The sequence below is a fragment of the Thamnophis sirtalis genome, unplaced genomic scaffold (genome assembly GCF_051295495.1).
Source record: "Thamnophis sirtalis isolate CommonGarterSnake01/CBP01778 unplaced genomic scaffold, rThaSir2_p1.2 scaffold_9, whole genome shotgun sequence".
Lineage (NCBI taxonomy): Eukaryota > Metazoa > Chordata > Lepidosauria > Squamata > Natricidae > Thamnophis > Thamnophis sirtalis.
In genome coordinates, this window is record NW_028261389.1 from 71,876,619 (window position 1) to 71,895,859 (window position 19,241).

The 19,241-nt window shown below is 42.5% G+C and overlaps 2 protein-coding genes across 4 annotated transcripts in view; one reads left to right on the forward strand and one right to left on the reverse strand.

The window, feature by feature from the left end:
* Positions 1-6,690, reverse strand: part of MANSC1 (MANSC domain containing 1) — a 31,345-nt gene extending 24,655 nt beyond the window's left edge. For 2 of the 3 annotated variants that reach the window (XM_087722248.1, XM_087722245.1), the window contains exons 1-2: positions 6,369-6,690; positions 569-895 (exon numbers count right to left, since the gene is read on the reverse strand). In XM_087722248.1, the coding sequence (XP_087578374.1) occupies positions 569-788 (220 nt within the window). In that variant the 5' untranslated portion in view covers positions 789-895; positions 6,369-6,690. Of the gene's footprint in view, positions 1-568; positions 898-6,368 lie in introns of those variants that run through there. The other variant, XM_087722247.1, reaches the window with a different exon arrangement.
* Positions 6,691-6,745: 55 nt separating this feature from the next.
* BORCS5 (BLOC-1 related complex subunit 5) overlaps positions 6,746-19,241 on the forward strand; it is a 34,467-nt gene continuing 21,971 nt past the window's right edge. The window contains exons 1-2 of the mRNA XM_087722250.1: positions 6,746-6,875; positions 9,169-9,312. Coding sequence (XP_087578376.1) covers positions 6,821-6,875; positions 9,169-9,312 — 199 coding nt within the window. The 5' untranslated portion in view covers positions 6,746-6,820. The remainder of the gene's footprint in view (positions 6,876-9,168; positions 9,313-19,241) is intronic.

The window sequence follows — 19,241 nt, forward strand, 5'->3', positions numbered from 1 at the left end:
TCAAAAGCTCCAGATATAGTTATTCAACCTGGGCACGATTGTCAGAATTGTCCTTGTGTTCATCAGCATGTTGGTCGGACGTTCACTCCTGCCTGCCTATCCAGGAAGTTCCTGTTTAGTGACTGCCTTATACTGTGACCGTTTGCAGTTTTAAGAGGGTGACAAAAAAAGTAACTTTATCATCCACCTTTGCATTTATGTCCTCACCTCCAGAGGGCTATAAAGCGAAGGAAAGCTGAAAGAAGATTGTAAAAGCGCAGGTGCAGTCTCACTTAATGACTGCTCTGCTTAACGTCCAAGTTGTTGGTGCCCATTGTGGTCCCTGATCGAGGACTACCCGCAATTCCAACTGTTAACACTTATAGAGAAAGGGATGCAGGAAATAGTCTCCCTCTCTTCTCACTGACTTTTTTTGTTAAAAAAAACAAAACTAATGGGAGCTCACTCCATTAGGCGGTGCTAGGGATTTGCACTGCCAACCTTTCTGATCGACAAGCTCAGCATCTTAGCCACTGAGCCACTGCGTCCCTCTAGCATGTTACTCGGCCCCCAAATCTGTGGCTCTTACCTGTTATTTTTTCCGAGCAGCAAGTCTCCACACAGACTTCCCAAGATGGTGCGTAGATTGGATCCGTCCCCCTGATGCCTTTGGAAAAGGCTGCCGTGATATTGATTGTGAAGTTTTCCCTCTTCTCTGAGGAACATCTTTGGGTCTGGGATGGTTTTACTGCAACCAAAACCAGCACTGCTGATACCCAGGCCAAGCACCGTGTGGTCTGGACAGCCATGGCTTCCTCTCAGGGCGATGGGCTCTTGAAAAGGTCTTTTGTTCACACCTATAGAACTTTTCAAGCTGAGGGTGCAGGTTTCCCAGATGGACGCATTCCTTGGAATCCTTCAGCGGAGAAAAAGGAGATTTACGACAGGGTGAAAAAAACACTGTAGAAGGAATTCTCCCTAGTGAAATAGTCACATTCAGAAATAGTCATATAATGTAACACCCGGTTCGCCCAGAACCGAAAATGTGAGTATGCCTGCCTTCCGCGCATGCGCGTGGCTTCATAAACACAATGATGTAGGACGGGATAGCGCCAGGGTGGATGGGCAGGCCCAGCTGCTGGTAACGGGTTTGCCCGAACCGTTAGCAACTCACCTCACATTACAAATCATGAGTCTGTTCACAATACCGTTTAGCATGGTATGACTAATTGGGATGTAAAGGAAGTTTAGGTTGATAAGAAACCAGCTAGAGAGGGCAAGGGGGGGGGGGAAGATGAGGAGAATAAGGAGGAGTGGAAAGAGGAGAGAGGAGAAAGGAAGGGGAAGTAGAGTAGAAAAGGATGATGGAGGGAAAAAAGGAAGTAGGGAGGGGGAGGAGATAGGCAGAAGAAAGGGGTGGATAAGGCCTAAACAGGGTGTATGGAGAGCAGAAGAGCCAATAATTGGTTTTCTTTTTTTCTTTTTTCTCTTTTCCAGGAGTTGATGGCAAGATTGAACTGATGTAATTAATAATCAATACAATATGATATTGGCTATGTAACAGTATACATGTGATTATATGTTATGAAAACGGAAAATAAAAAAAGTCTTGCTTTAAAAAAAAAAGAAACCAGCTTAAAGGGTGGGGTTGAGGGGGAAGCAACGTGACTTCAAGAATGTTGTAAGGACATATCAAAGCAGTGAGGCAACTTAAGCTTCTCTCAAAGCCCTGGGATATCAAGAGGCTTGCTCTGATCCCAAATCTGAAGAAAGAAAAAGCATCTTGTAGATTGTAGATTGTAGAAGTTTATTTATATGCCGCCCTTTTCCCTGGGGGGACTCAGGGCGGCTCACAACCCAAGGGGGAGACAAACTTTTAACATATAAGACAATACATAATTAAAAAACACAACATTCATACCATTCGGGCGGGTTACAGTCTTAGCCCCAGGCCTGACGGGATAGCCAGATTCTGAGGGCTGTGCGGAAGGTCTGGAGGGTGGTGAGGGTACGGATCTCCATGGGGAGATCGTTCCATAGGGTGGAGCTACCACCGAGAAGGCTCTCCTCCGAGTAGTTGCCAGTCGGCATTGACCGGCAGATGGAACTCGGAGGAGGCCTAATCGATGAGATCTAATAGGTCGCGTGGAGGTAATTGGCAGTAGGCGGTCTTGGGGAAACAATGGGAAGCCCAAGGTTATCTCCCAACACTGAGGGAAAACGTTCTCAAAACTTTGTAGAGAAAAAGATCCCAGGGACTTTTAGAAGGAGATACCCTGAGAGCAAGAAAAAAGGCGGAGAATGCGCCTTGAGTGAAAAGGACATTTGATGAACTAACACTGATTTCTAGCGCAAAGCAAGAAGCACATACAGATTTGTCAATTATGCACATCAACCGAAGGAGGAATAGAGGAACTAAAGAATTGCCTTAAGAGTCACTTTCATGTGGGTGGCTACACAAATATGATAAATACCTAAAATAAAGACATCTTTTAAGTGGACCAGAGGACCTCCATTAAAATGTCCAGCTGTGAAGGAATGAGCAAAAATAACCATTAAAGGCACCTGGTTGAGCTTGAGATAAAAGAAAATGACGAACTACGCCAAAGCTTTTAATAAGCACGATTTATTAAAAGTGTAAAAATAAAAATGTTTGCGCAAACACCAACATTTGCAAAAAAAAAAAAAAAAAGAGAGAGAGACTCAATTAGAAAATGAGGCAGGCAATTAGCCAGCTGGTCAATGGGGGAAGCTTCAATCCCAAATGAAATGCCCATTGTTTAAAACCACAAGGGCAGTAAAAGTACTAATAGCAATACATCAATCAATTTCGATAAGTCTGTGTACTCAGAGATTGGAACATCTCTAACAATTTAAAATGTGTAAATGTTGAATCACTTGCACAAGTTTATCACACAAATATTTGCTTTGAAACATTACAGGGGGAAAAAAATGTCAAATGAACAGGCAGGCAAAAAAGCCCGAAGGACAAGAGTTCAGATAACTATCACAAAATGGATAATGGAGAGAAGAAGATTTGAGGTATTGATGAAATGTCCTTCTGGGTTCGGCTCCAAGTGGGGGAAAAGACACTGGAGACATGGAGGCTGCTTGGAAAGATGGTTTAATGGTGGACAGGGCCACATGGCTTGAGCTCCTGAACAGAAAAGGTGATCACATGCTTCAATGTTGGTGGAGAAGAAGGGCTGAAGGAGGGGCTTGCTAGGCTTTTTATAACCTGTTCAGTCCCACCTCTCTGTTTCCTGTTCCTGTGTAAGAAGTGTATTCCGATTGGTTGTCAGACTCCCATGGCGCCATGCAGGGGGCAACTCTCTAGGCTGCGTTTTGAATCCAGGTATGGATGAGTTCTCAGATGCCATGTGGTCAGTTGAGTAAAGGGCCAATATTATCATACCTTCCTGTAGCTGCTGGTGAAGTCTTTATTATGTAAAGTGGACCAGCCTGGCCATCTTAATGGCCCATTAACAGTGGGGATGGGCAGGAAGCTACAGGCAACTATTCTGTCTTTTAAAACATGTTTCTCTTTTTTCACATCCAGAGAAAGATTCTGCCTTTTCAATATTTCCTAGAATATTTCATTTTTCTGGGAGAGGGCTGGATGATAACTTCCCACAGTGGCTTATCTTTGCTTTGTTGAATAGAGCAAAATCATGATCAGGTATGGACCACGCTGTGTCAAGCAACCAGCTTAGTAAATTCACAATGGGGACAGTAAATGACTCATAATTTTCTTCTCTGGGGCTCCAACTTAATAAAAGAGAACCAGGATGTCGGAGAAGTAAACAGGAGACCAAAGAGGAAAGAATGATAACTTAAACAATATAAAGGATAAGAACAAACACCAGAATATTTAGAGCAGTGTTCTTTTTAGAGGTAACGTACAATTGTGAAAGTTTGACAGTGAGAAAGAGAGACAGGAGACTGACGTATTAAGTCATCTGGAGATGACCATGAAGTACAACAAAGACCCATCAATCAGTTGTGAATCAAATAAAGACTCCCTGCTTAGCTGACATAACAATCAGTCAACAAAAGATCAACAAACAAAAACTCACATGTTTTGGGCATGCGAGGCAAGTGGGTGAGGGACTAGAAAAAACTCCCAGGAGGGATTAAAGTTATGGTGTGAATGGGTGAGATCCAAGAGATTATAGAATTGTTCTTGGGAGAGTTACACAGAGAGAAACAGAGTTTCCTCACTGAAAGACCCACCAGCCTGCAGCTTTGTAATTTATAGAGCCTACCACACAAAAAAGGACTTTTGAAAAAGAAAGGAAATGCCAAAGTGTTTATGCAATGTTTTCTCCTCCAACTATTTCCCCCTACGGCTTACTCTGTGGAAAAACTGGGCTGAGAAAGTGGGACAAGCCCAAAGCAATCAACACGGCTTCCATTGTCGAGGCAGGACTTAAACCAGAATCACATCCCATTGATGCCAGTTTGACCCTAAAAGCATGCACAGTTAAGAGGCAGCGCCTCCCACCGGCCGATGAGAGGCTGAGAAGCAGGTAAAAGAAGCCAACTGACATTCAGGCTTTGCAATGGGCAGTAGCAACAACCTTGAGGAAAAGAAAGAGATATAACCAAGATAAGGGTCAGATAAAAGAAAGCAGAGTCCAAAGCAGGAATGTTATTTGAGAAAGCGTCTTTGACTTGACATTCCTTAATTCTCTTGTGGATAAAGAGAGGGGGTAGCATACATTCAGACTTGCACAATTCTGTAACTGAAACCATACAATAAAAGTAATATTAGATTGTGTGCCTTTGGTTTCCTAGCTTGATCTACCTTTGGAAGGCCAACAAGCCTTCCCATGGACGGTGTTTCTACTTTTGAACCCTCTCCACTATTCCTGGAGTTAGCAAAAAGTATCCTGTCCTCACAGCCAATCTCTTTCTCAAGCCATTGCCAATCTCCTAATTTTCCCCAAGGCCAATCTTATAGAACAGGCCCACTATGAGGCTCATCTTGGAGGACCCCTGTAATCACAGGATGTGACTTCAGGACATCGTGCTCAAGGGGATGAAGGAAGAAAAGACAAAAGTGGGGCAAAGAAGGCCGACCAGAATCACTTATGATGCAGGAACTCCTAACACACAGAAAAATTCAGGTAGAATTTTTCTGCTGGCTGGTAGAATTCTGGGACCCGGAATCTAACCATCATAAAGTTGCCAGGGCTGAAAAACATGGCTATGGTCTACTTTAAAAGGCTACAATACAGTACACAGCATCAATACTATATCTCCATTGTCCCCAACTTCGGTCATTTCATGTTTGGACTTCCAACTCTCTGAGTTCTCATCCAAGAACCATGCTGACTGGGGAATTCTGGGAACTGGCTCAAACCACCTTAAAGTTGCCAAGGTTGAAAAACACCTGATCTACTTTCCGCTACGCATACAGACGGGCTCTGGAGAGAGCCACAACCCACTTATATCAGAAGAATAAGACCCACTGTAGTGCAGTGGTTAGAATGCAATATTGCAGGCTACTTCTGCTGCCTGCTGGTTGGCAGTTCGAATCTCATAGGCTCAAGGTTGACTCAGCCTTCCATCCTTCTGAGGTGGGTAAAATGAGGACCCAGATTGTTGGGGGCAATATACTCTGCAAACTGCTTAGAGAGGGCGGGAAAACATTGTGAAGTGGTATATAAGTCTAAGTGCTATTGCTATTCCTTCCTTTTTCCCTTTCTCATTTCCCTTTCTCTTGGTGCAGTGGTTAGAATGCAGGATTGCAGGATGAATTTGCCCACTGCCATCAGTTTGATCCTGACCAGCTCAAGGTTTACAGCCTTCTATCCTTCCAAGATCAGTAAAATGAGGATTGAGATTGTGGGGGGGCCATATGCTGACTCTGTAAAACCATTTAGAGAGGGATGTAAAGCACTGTGAAGCAGTATGTAAATCCAAGTGCTATTGCTATTATGGGCTACACAGGCTTCGTAGCAAAGAGCGCCAACCTGAGCCACCAAGAGGAAATTCCCAATCCGCTGCAAATGGAGACTCTGGTTGGACAGGTCTGTCCAGTATGACTCAGGGAGGAGACCAAAGAGGAGGGCTGGGAGAGGCAGCAAAGAGGGGGAGCGAATGGCACCCTTTTGTTGCTGGGAAGAGCCCCCCACGTGGCCCAATGACCCCCTGCTTCCCTGCCCTGCTCCTCTTGCTCCCTTCTGACCCCACCTTGCCCCATTCCCGCCTCCAGTGCTTCTCCATCCCCCGCCTTCTCACGCCCATTTAGAGACTGGACAGTCACTTGTTTGACATGGCATAGGCTCTCCTGCTTGAGCAGGGGGCTGGACTAGAAGACCTCCAAGGTCCCTTCCAGCTCTATTCTAATTCTGAAGATTCCTCTCCTTGCGTCCCGGGCTCACCCCCAGCGATGTTGTCGCGGTCCTTCCTCCGACCGGGACAGGAACGGGCTGAGGCACACATCCTAGGCCAGAGGGGAGATTTCTGGCTAAGCCCCCTGAAGAAGAACCGGGGAGGTCCCGGGAACCAGCCCCCGTCCGTTCAGAACCGGCAGCTGGAAGCGATTCAAGGGAGGGCTGCTCTTGCAGAAAAGGAGGCCCGTTTCCCGAACCGCTATGGAGAAACGACCCAGCTTCCCGCCGCCGCCGCCGCCTTCCCCAGCCACGAAACAGGAACGGACACAGCCGGCTTCCTGAGGCGGCCACCGGTTACTCGACCGGAAGCGGAAGCGCCGGGCGAGAGGGGGGCGTGGCCAGAACGCTCAGGGGGAAAGAACGCTATTTCCGGCCGGGCCGCGCGCGCAGCCTCCTACGCGTCGCGGCGGGGATGACGTAGAGCCCTCCGTTGCCTGGCGATGGGGTCCGAGCAGAGCGCCGAGGCTGAGGGCCGCCCTCACGACCCCGCGACAGGTGGGCGCTCCCGCGAGGGACGGAGCAGGCCTCTGAGGCCTGGATGTCGAGTGAGGAGAATTGGGAGGGGGGCGGCATCCGCGTAGCTTTGCCTCCTCTCTTTTCCACCCCGTCGTAGTCTGAGGTTCTCTTCTGCCCGCGACGGGGCGTTCCCGGCTGCTCACCAAGCAGCCCCAGACGCTTGTACTGAAGAGCTGCGGGTGGAGAGGAATAGAATAGAATAAAATAGAATAACAGAGTTGGAAGGGACCTTGGAGGTCTTCTAGTCCAACCCCCTGCTTAGGTAGGAAACCCTACACCACTTCAGACAAATGGATATCCAACATCTTCTTAAAAACTTCCAGTGTTGGGGCATTCACAACTTCTGGAGGCAACTTCTGTTCCACTGATTAATTGTTCTAACTGTCTCCTCAATTCTAAGTTGCTTCTCTCCTTGATTAGTTTCCACCCATTGCTTCTTGTTCTACCCTCAGGTGCCTTGGAGAATAGTTTGACTCCCTCTTCTTTGTGGCAGCCCCTGAGATATTGTAACACTGCTATCATGTCTCCCCTAGTCCTTCTTTTCATTAAACTAGACATACCCAGTTCCTGCAACCGTTCTTCATATGTTTTAGCCTCCAGTCCCCTAATCATCTTTGTTGCTCTTCTCTGCACTCTTTCTAGAGTCTCAACATCTTTTTTACATTATGGTGACCAAGATGAGGATGCAAAGCTAGAAAGTGGAGTAGTCTGCCACAGTGTTATTCAATCTTGGCATATCTTTTTGAGGTATGTCCTAAAGGTGTCCCCCCCACCCCCCCACCCCAAGAGGCAACTGGACTTTCTTGTTTTTCTTTAAAGACGTTTCGCTTCTCATCCAAGAATCTTCTTCAACTCTGACAGGATAGTGGGGAGTGGAAGGATTTATACTCCTTGCAGACAGCTGGTCCTTTGCATCCTTTTAGAGGGTCATTGAAGCACTTGGAGGTTTATCTGTGTCTGAGTGGTGCAAGTGAGTGTGGAGCCTTCTTGGAACTTTTGAAAGGACCATCGAACTTGACTAGGTAATCAAAACTTGACTAGGTGGCTCAGTGGTTAAGACACAGCTTGTCGATCAGAAAGGTCGGCAGTTCGAATCCCTAGGACAGTTTTCCTGCATGAACAGGGATTTGGACTAGATGACCTCCAAGGTTCCTTCCAACTGTTACTGGTTAATACCAATGCTTAATTATCTCCATTTTACAACACAGTCCTTTCAACAGTTTCAAGAAGGCTCCACACGCATTTGCACCACTCAGGTGACCTTGAGGTCAAGATAAACCTCCAAGTGGCCTCAATGACTCTCTAAAAGGATGCAAATAACCAGCTGTCTGCAAGGAGTATAAATCCTTCCATTGCCTACTATCCTCTCAGAGCTGAAGAAGCTTCTTTGATGAGAAGCAAAACGTCTTCAAAGAAAAAGAAGAAAGTCCAGTTGCCTCTTGGGGTGGGGGAGCACTTTTGGGACAACCATGATCTGAATGACTAAGAATCTCCATAGACCATGGGTATCAAACTTGCTTTGTCACGAATCCAGCCTGCACACCAGGAGTTTGACAGCCCTTCCCTAGACTTTCAGAGTTATGGACTTCAACTCCCAGAATTTCCTAACCAGCCGTACTAGGGTACTCTGGAATTGAAGTCCACACAGCTGCTGAGATTGAGAAACACTACAATCAAGTTTCGAGCCATTGGATCATGAAATGAGAAATCTGTATTTCCCGTGAATTATTTTATTCACAGGCATCCTTTTGGCCCATGGTTGGTTCTGCTTTTCATATATATAAATATGTAAATATAAATATAAATATATAGCCATGCCATTACTGGTTCAAATCCCAGTAAGGGTATGGCTAACTGATGAGAGCTAAATAGCTTGAAATAGATCTATACTAGTCTCCCTTTATTTATTTATCAGCACAAATGCAATATATATCCATAGATCTATATCTACCTACCTCCCTCCCTCCCTCCCTCCCTCCCTCTCTCTCTCTACATACATACATACATACATACATACATACATACATGCCACTTTAATGGTTAAGAAATTAGGCTGGAAAGCAGGAGACCTATTTTAAGTTTGGAAGCCAGTGAGAAGCCATTCGTGCTTTCTCAGCCCCAGGAAGGACAAACCACTGTTGAAAAACCTTGCCACGAAAACTGCAGGGATTACTCCAGGTACTTGTCAAAAGTCAACATAGACTCAGGCATCAAAAAGAGATGCTAGATGAGAAGTAATGGTGATGGTTTGGGCTTTGTGTCCTTTTCTCAGCATCCCCCTCGCCAGCCAAGCACCGAGCTAAAATGGATGACATTGTGGTGGTGGCCCAAGGGACTCAGGCATCAAGGAATGTCAGCAGTGACCCAGATGTCATAAAACTGCAAGAAATCCCCACTTTCCAACCTCTGTTGAAAGGTAAGAATATCCAAACTCCATACAACTGTGACAATAGTTTCTCCTTCCCCAATGTTTTATTGCTTGTGTTTCATAACATTCCTGTCTTTCCTCTTATTTAGCCTCCTTTGTTTTGGGCTGTTAGGTTTTGAAAGCAGTAAAAGGAAATGAGCATAACCAGTAAGGGCCTCTCCTCTTCCTCTTCCTTATAGAGTCCTTTAAGTATTTTGTAATTGAAGTTATAATACTATTGGCTTTAAGACTTTTGTTCCGAAAAACCCAAATTATCGTTTTGGAAAAATTGCCATCACGTTGATGTTTGTGTAGCGTTGAATGTGGAGCAGCAGTCTTTTCTATGTAGCCGTCTGCCACTTTTTCCATGTAATGTGATGCTGGGAGCAACATTAGCTCTTGCCTAAGGAGTCCACTCTCCTTCCCAGGTGGGATGCAGTGGATCAGTGGCTAAGACATTGAGCCTTAAATCGTTAAAGTTCTACAGCTCGGCAGTTCGAGAGGCAAATGCTGCGTGATAGAGTGAGTTACTGTCATTTGGCTTAGCTTCTCCTGCCAACCTAGCAATTAGAAAGCGTGCAAAAAGCATGCAAGAAGGCAACCGCGTTCTGTGTTTTGCTCTGCTTTGTGCTGCAGCATGATGTCATATCAGCCACATGGCCATGGTAACATCTCGGGACTCTTTGGCTTAAGAAATGGAGATGAGCACCATCCCCTAAAGTTGGTCACGATTAACGGGGTAAAATTTGTTGATGTGTATTGTCCTAAGCTCATTGCCAGCTTTATTTTTCATGCTGCTGCTAGTACAAATAAAGTTAAAATTTGAAAATTTAAATAGTTTTGAATAGTTCTGAACAAAGACAATTGTTTGATAAGCTGACGTAGAAAAGTTTGAATAAGTAGTTTTTGGGACTTAAGTGTTTCTCAGTGATTGATTGAATTACCTAAAGTTATAAAGTGGGGGCAGGGAACAATTTTCAGTAGCTGTTTTTGGTTGAGCTGTTTTTTTAAGCACATGATGCTTTAGATGTAGCACCCAGTGCCACCCTTTGAAACAAATGCTGCTTTTTCTGGGAATACATTACAGCTGCAGAATACCAGGATTGGTTGCAAGTCTCTTAAAGGAGTGAAATCTGATGCTATGTGAGGGATCCCTCATTTATATCCAAAAGGTCAGGTTTCCCATTGTTATGCTGGTGAGATAATGCTGGGAGTTGAAGTTCACACAGTATGAATCAGAGCTCTGGCCAGACATCTGGCACTGAATAGGAGGCTCCTAATCTCTAGAGTGAAAGTAATAGCTAAATTTTGGTCAACTCGAAAAAGCAGGAGGAAAAGATCTAAAATTAAAATAGCAGTAGCACTTAGACATATACTGCTTTACCTCCATCTTTGGTTTACAGAGTCAGCCTATTGCCCCCTACAATCTGGGTCCTCCTTTTACCCACCTCGGAAGGATGGAAGGCTGAGTCAACCCTAAACCTGGTGAGATTTGAACTGCCAAATTGCAGGCAGCCAGCAGTTGGCAGAAGTAGGCTGTACTACTGCACTCTAACCACTGTGCCCCCACGGCTTAAACGAGAGAGAGCAAGATTTTCATTTGTGTTCTGTGTTCAGCAGTAGGTGCACATTCTGCGAGTGTGTCAGCTGAGCCATGTCAGTGAACTCTTGCTACAAGCATATACGACGTTGACTATATTTGAATTTGATATTTAATTGTGTCCCTGCTGATAAGGAAAGGGCTACAGATGCCCAAGTAATGAAATATGAAAGTTAAATATTAACTCGAAACAACAAGAAACAACAAGCCAAATACTGACTATTAATATAGTCAGTATTCATTAAATTTATATGGCTTTATCAACATCCTGACATCAATATCAAGGAATACGTTTCTGGAAGTCGGGTGAAATCCTTTTACTATTGAAGGTTGATCCATCCGTGGGGAATTCTGTTCTTCATTCAATGCTGTTGTCAGGTTAAGCGTCTGGGTACCTTTGATTGTAAAAAGTGGAATGTTGTATTGGAGGCAAATATTGGGTGTTATTCTAAGAGCCAATTCTTTGCTAAAAATAGTGAAGGGTTATTGCAAATGGGTGAGGCATCTCAACATCAACTATCCACCCACCCACATGAGCCTTTGACCAAGTCATACTGCGGGCAAAGTTGAAGTAGCCTTAACTGCACGAATGCCTGTTTTTGTTGTATCTCCATCCTGAGCAGTGGTGGGTTTCAAATTTTTTTAGAACCTCTTCTGTAGGTGTGGCCTGCTTTGTGGGAATGGCTTGCCAGCCATGTGACCGAGTTGGGAGTGGCTTGCTGGCCATGTGACTGGGTGGGAGTGGCTTGGCAGTCATGTGATTGAGTGGGCGTGGCCAAATTGTAAAATGTGAAACTCACTTAACAACGATCTTGCTTAGCAACCAAAATGTTGCCTCAGAAACTCTGGCATTTGAAGCATGCCAGTCTTAAAGCTGTCAAGTTTCAAGTCCCTTGCACCCCTAACCCTTCAGGAGAAAAAAACCCCAGGGGTGTTCAAACTTGACAGCTTTAAGACTTGTGGAGTTCAACTCCCAGAATTCTTCCTCCAGTCATGTTGGCTCAGGAACTCTGGCATTGAAGTGTGCAAGTCTTAAAGCTGTCAAGTTTCAAGTCCCTTGCACCCCTAACCCTTTAAAACCCCTAGGGATGTTCAAACTTGACAGCTTTAAGACTTATGGACTTCAACTCCCAGATTTCCTCCTCTTGCTCTTCATCTTGATGATGTGCGGCCGGCCGGTGGGAGGAACTCGTTCTAAATGACACTGTAGATTTGTGGAAACTCTTCTATAGAAGAGGTTAGAACTGGCAGGAACCCACCCCTGATCCTGAGTCTCTTGCAGAGGTGGGTTCCTACCGGTTTGGACTGGTTCGGCCGAGTAGGTAGTAACTCAGCCGCCCATGCACCCGAACTGGTTTTATTGTTGGTGGCACCATCTTTATTTTTGCTTCTGCTTCTGCACAGAACATTCTTCATTGCAGAAATATAATCCCCCCCCCTTTCTTACGTTCTGTGCATGCACAGATCTTTTTAGATGTAAATGTGCATGTGCGCGTGTGCAAAAAATTTTGTGCATTGAACTGGCCATAATGCCAGTAGCAACCCACCCCTGGTCTCTTGTCTGTAGCAAATGATGGCTAGTTTTCCATCCCCTAGGCACAAGTTTTGATCTTCCAGAGCTGCTGTTGGTTTTAGTATTTCTCAAATGTTTCCATTACTGCTGGCATAAGCCTACCTCTAGAAGCAGAAAATGGCTTAATATTACCCTTACCTTGTGGGGTTCCATCCGCCCTGATTATTATGTGGGTCACAAAAAACTTCATTTTGACATATGCAACATTTTAGTATTGTGAGTGCAAGACGTAATTGGAGGCTCCAAATACTTATAAATAGCTGTTTGCCAACTTTGGTAAAATATTTGGACAAACGTTGTAAAATATTTTGTACATAAAAATTCTAAATCCAACAGGTGGCACTGTTCCCCATCTCTCTGATGCATAGCAGTTCTGTTGGAGATTTTTTTTAAAAAAAAACCCAAACCTAAAGTTTAAAGTGGTCAGAAGCATTTCCCTAGGGCTTGGAAAAGATCCCAAGAGCCCACAGATGAATGGGAAGGAACAAGATTTGTAACATGGAGGGTACATTCCCTTTTCTCCAAGTGAAAAATTTGGCCTCATGCTCCTTTTAATGATTAGTGGAAATGAGGAAGACATAGTGGACTGGATTATTAGTATATTCAACCATTTCTGAAGCTTGAAAAGATGTCAGAATGGTAAATGCTGTTTAACATTAGGCATGTTGGCACACATACAAAAAAATCCAAACTTCACATTATATATTAATGGGGGTTGAGGACCCATTAGGAAAAGAATCTTATTATCCTAGTGATGAGTCAGTGAAATTATCTTTTTTTTTTGAAGTATCAATCTAGGTAACATAATGGGGGGGGAAAACCATCCCTGCAATCATCATTTATATATTTGGTTGGATTTTTTTTTTTAAAAAGCACTTCTTTGCATTTTTCTCAGTAAGTACCTCCATTTTACCACCTGTTCCCAAAAAAATGAAATTATATTTGCTATTTGATACACTTTAGGAATAAACATTAATGTTAAATTACAATCTGGACCCAAGGTTTATTTTTTATTAATCATGTATGTTTACGGTTTTTGTCTCTTTCCATCTCATTCTTGTCCTTTAAAAGCCAGACTCTAGCATGAAGATCTGTTTTAATTCCCCAGCAATGTAGAGAATGAAGTTCTGCTCTTTTTTTTCACGCTAGACAAGGCAACGCAAATTACTCAAGTCATGCAAGGTTGGGAGATAGTTTGATAGGAGGAAAGTGGAATTTTGGCACAGGGACTCCACTGGAGAGAATGCAAGTATAAATTCGGAGCAGAACAGTCACAAGAATCTTGAGTACTGTTTAAGGCAGTGTTTTTCAACCATGGCAACATGAAAATGTGTGGACTTCAGTGGAATTCTGGGAGTTGAAGTCTTCACCTCTTAAAGGTGCCAAGATTGAGAAACACTAGTTTAAGGAAACAAGGTACCAGAATAGCAAGAAGGGGAAGCTTCATGCCAAGATTCAAGGGCAATTCCACACAAGGAGTTCGTAAGAACGCCTTTTTTTTGCGATCTTCACTTCCCATAATTCCACGACTAACTTGAATATTACTAAATTTTCTGGGAATTGAGTCTTAAGTTTTTTAGGTTGAGAAACACTGAGTTGAAAGGAAATCAGATTGCTCGTGGAGAGACAATCAAGATACAACAATGACTCCTTGTTACTAATTGATTAATACTACTTGTTGATGCAAAGTATGCTTTTAGGAAGAAAATGCTGACAATAGGCATCACAGGGGATGTTCTGCAGGTTCTCAGGTGATTGATATGAAGGTTGGGTGGCTAAGGTGCCAACCTGAAGATCAAGTAGTGGTTTCCATGGGACCCTGAAAACCACTTATTATGGAATGTTACGCTTTTATGTTCCAATAAATTGAGGTTGTGTTTGCCTCAATTTGATTATTGCCTCTACTGCTTTTCCCAAAACTATATTCCTGCTTGCAGTAATTGGAAAGTGGTACAGTTTAACTTGGACAGTCAATTTTGAGAGACGGTGGCCTTCAACAAATTAGTGTGCTAAGGCTCTTGTTGGTCATTGATTTGCTGTGACTGATTCTCTCCCTTGGTTGTCATTGTCCCAGTTTAAAAAACTCTGGATAACCATTTAAATTTGCAAAAAAATTGGGAGGGGGAAGGATTTTGTATTTTTTGGAGCGGGGTGTTTTTTCTTTGCCCTTGCTACATTTTTGCAGCTATCATTGGGAAAAAGGTTGCCCAGTATTTTGGGGGGTTTTCTGCTTTTGCTTCAGATTATTGTTTAATCATATTATTACTCAGATTATTGGCATCGTCGTCGTAAAGGGTGTATCTTTTAAAACCTTTTATAACAATCCGGATTTTTTTTTTTATTTGCCTATAGCCATCAAAGATCACAAGAAAACAAGCAACTAGTGCAAACAGTAAAAGGCCGCCAATAACCTTGGGGCTTTGAAACTTTGCAAGTGTTTGTTAGAGTGAAATTCTCCTGTGTATCACCAAATAAGAATGAGCTGAGGTCACCCTTGGCAAGAGCAGGCCTGTTTTTTTCCACACAAACAGCACAATATGAGAAGTGGCGTCAAGTAGGAGTAAGGAGGAAGTAAAAGGAAACTCGGGTTGAGAGACAAGCAGTTTATAAATATATTTTACTTGAGTAGGAATGTGTGTGTGTATGGCTGCGTATATATGTAGCCTTTTTTCCCCTTTGCAAACTTAGAAGGATGTAGTATAAATATACTTTTATAGCAGTGCTTGTCCCAGAGTTCCCTGTTTAAGGTTTCATAATTCTTTTTGGAAAGACTGTGTATCCTTGAGCAAGCCATAGTTTAAGCCTCCAGATTCCTGGCTGCATTTCCATCTGGTTTTGCAACCAACAATGATCTATTTAAAGGTTAGGTGGCCTGCAGATAGATGGAATCCAATCCACAGTAGCTCTGCTCTGCCGTAAGGGTAGCCACAATGGCCTTTCTTAAGATTATCCATCAGACTTGTTTCCCTCTGCTCCAAATTTGACAAACACAATCCATGGAAACAGGGTTTCTAGGTCTACCCATCACAAGAGTTGTTTGCTTTGCGTGGGAGTTTTGTTTGTTGTGATTATTTGATTGATAAAAGGCAGTGTATTTTTACTGTAGCACAGCTATAGGCTACCAATGCTCTGTTGGCATAGATCAGGGAGTTTGTGTACCACCATGTTTTCACACAGCTGTTCCCATTTGTGGTTAGGCTTTACGTATTTGTTTTTAGATAGCTATTCTTCGTGTGAAACTGAAGATGTTAAAAAATATAGAATAGAATAACAGAGTTGGAAGGGACCTTTGAGGTCTTCTAGTCCAACCCCCTGACTAGGCAGAAAACCCTACACCACTTCAGACAAATGGTTATCCAACATCTTCTTAAAAACTTCCAGTGTTGGAGCATTCACAACTTCTGGAGACAAGTTGTTCCATTGATTAATTGTTCTAACTGTCAGGAAATTTCTCCTCAGTTCTAAGTTGCTTCTCTCCTTGATTAATTTCCACCCATTGGTTCTTGTCCTACCCTCGGGTGCTTTGGGGAAGAATTTGACTCCCTCTTCTTTGTGGCAACCCCTGAGATATTGGAACACTGCTATCCTATCCCCTAGTCCTTCTTTTCATTAAACTAGACATACCCAGTTCTTGCAACCATTCTTCACATGTTTTAGCCTCCAGTCCCCTAATCTTTGTTGCTCTTCTCTGCACTCTTTCCAGAGTCTCCACATCTTTTTTACATCATGGCAACCAAAACTGAATGCAGGATTCCAAGTGTGGCCTTACCATTATAAAGTGGTATTAACACTTCACGTGACCTTGATTCTATCCCTCTGTTTATGCCGTTTAGAACTGTGTTGGCTTTTTTGGCAGCTGCTGCACACGGCTGGCTCCTATTTAAATGGTTGTTGGTTGTCACGGAATGTTGAAAATGAATTTCATGTGATCGCAGCAACAGTGCAACAGCAGCCAGTAAGCACTGAAGTAGCCATAGCTTCCCCAAATGTCATCCCTGGTCTTGGGACACATTCTGTAAAATAGTCCATTTGAGGTACCGTGATTGAAAAATCTGTTGCCCTGTTTCTTTTAGTGGATGGTCGTGACAATAAGAGTTTTAACAGTATAGAGCTTATCAGGTGCCACAGCTCTTGCATTGCGTTTAAACTCTGGTTTAGCTGTGCCTTAATCTAAATCAGACTTGGGGAAGCCATGGTCCTCCAGATGTTACTAATATGTATTACCCAGTAGGGTGCGAAAAATGTTTCCTTTGAACTATTTCAAGCATAAAGCTTCTTTAAACTACAAAAGTCCCAATTTCAAATGCTAAACTGATTATTTGAGTGTGAAACAGATTGTTCTGATTATTTTAGAAATGATTTGAAGCGGCCATGCAAGCTTAAAACACCCTGGTTAAAATTCGAAAGAGTCAAAATACTCAAAACTGCCCATTTTATGCAAGAAACGGGGAGTTTTGTTATATTTCCTGCTGGAAGGGGTTCGAAACCAAATGGTTTACACTTGCTTTAGCACCAAGCATCTCTCAGTGTTCTTTTGCTATTTCAGCTCTTGGGAATTGAAGTTCAGAAAAATCTGCAAAGTTGTAAGATTTGATTTCTCATTGTCCCCAGATATATCTCAAAATGATTCGTACCAGCCCATAAATCTGAATCTAAAATAAAGATACATTTTGCATGCATGTGTTATTGTTTCTGATGTTCTTTCAAGCCCCCAAAGGGATATATCCAAACAAAATATTAGTGATTAGGGTGGAAACAGTGTATAACAGATTTCCTATAAACACAGCTCAGAAAGAAATAAAAAGTTCTAAATAATAACGGAGAATGAACAGTTTCTTGGGCTGCTTAAGAGAAGGATTTAAATGAGGAAACTGGCACAATGAATGGAAAGAACTGGAGAAGCTTCTTGGATGAGAAGCAAAATGTCTTTAAGGAAAAACAAAGGAAGTCCAGTTGCTTTTTGAAAAAGCACCTTTGAGACAACCATGACCTGGATGACTGAAAACCTCCACAGACAATATTCTGGAAAGGTTTATCTGCATTCAATTTTAAAGATCAATATTCGATTGAAGCCAGAACTTTTTCTTCATGATTAATGGATAAACAGCTAGAGAGAGAAAAAGCCATGGAGGATTATTTAAATCTAAATAAAAAGCTAAATTTATAAAATGTATTTATAGAGATGGAAAGATTTAACACTGCATACTATGGAAGAAGGGTTGGTGAAGTTGAAGTTGACCAATTTTGCTAACATGGATAATTTAAATTCTTTGATTCTAGAAAAGATGTTATATTCATTACTGACTAGAAGCCTCTTGTGGATGTTTTGCGTGAAAATGAAAAAAATGAAGTTGTGACATATGGTTTTCATTATTAAACAGGATGTGTGTGTGTGTGTGTGTGTGTGTGTGTTTGTGTGTTTTCCAGCATAACTCTGCAACGCCTCAAGCAATCTCAACCAAACTTGGTCCACAAATGACTTACTCTCTGGAAACAAATACGGAACACACACCCTAATCCCCCCGGGGTGTGTCTTCTGTTAAGATACAGCTTGTTGTGCCTCCAAATGGCTTCTACTGTACAGCGCAGTGGAACTGCCATGGTAACAGCTTCACAGTACTCCACAAGGGGGCTCCCACTTTCCTTGACGCTTCTGGGGGCATAGAGAAAACATTTGTAACTAAATTTAATTGTTGCTGAAATCAGGGCTTTTCCTGTTTAATTCAGGATTAGGATAAATAAATACCGGGATAACATGGGTTATCAGCTAGGAGATTATAGAAAAAAGAGTAATTTGATGTAAATTGATTGACATTCTTTTCACTTTTCCTCCTTACTGTCTATAATATTCGTTCATGTAACCTTTTACCTTTTTGTTTAATTTTTTAGAGTAAAAGTTATATTGAAAAGAAAAGTGTTTTCGCATTTGGATAATGTTGTGTGTATCTTGCTTTGGCTAACTTAACCAAATTCACATTTCATCATTTTTGACCGTGTTGTGATCATCTTGAAATTTTATTTATTTACGTTTAAAGTATTTATAACCTGCTCCAATTTAAACAGATCCTTCATTAAGTCTTGTATTTGTTATTGCACAATTCCTTCTGAGTGCCTGTTCCTCAGTCGTACCAAATACGTACAAATATGAATGATTTCATCCCTTTGTTATTTTTAGAGAAGTCTGCATTTTCTTTTATTGTATATCATCAATACAGATGTTTATTTTCATATGCTTCTGACTCATTCTGAATAGTACACATTCATCTCCTTTAAATGTAATCAAAGATCCCTTTTCTGTTAAATACCTCATTGACAAAAAATTCTCTTTCTAAATATGGACTATTACCCAGTGTATTTTGAATGCCCCAGCTTTCATTGCTGCATTTAAAATCACTTTGTCCATTTTCTCTTAGCTTTAATATTGCTAATAATGTGATATTAAACATCATGCAATTGGAAGAGATGACAGAGGCTAAATTTCCCCTTTCCCCTTCATCAAACTGTGTTCTAACCCCACCAAGTTCACAAAGGTGGTGTAGATACTCTAGTAGTTACAAGGAGCACTACCTCAAGAGACACTGTTTGCATATGCCTTTATGAGGAAGTCAGCTGTAAGGACAAGCGGAACTGCTTGTGGTGAACAGCCTGTGATAGCCCTTTACAAGGTTTTGGATGTAACTTGAAGACCGATGTTGTTACTCTTGATCTTGGATTATTTCAAATTACATACCCCACGGCCACGGGTCATCAGATTACCTTGTCGGT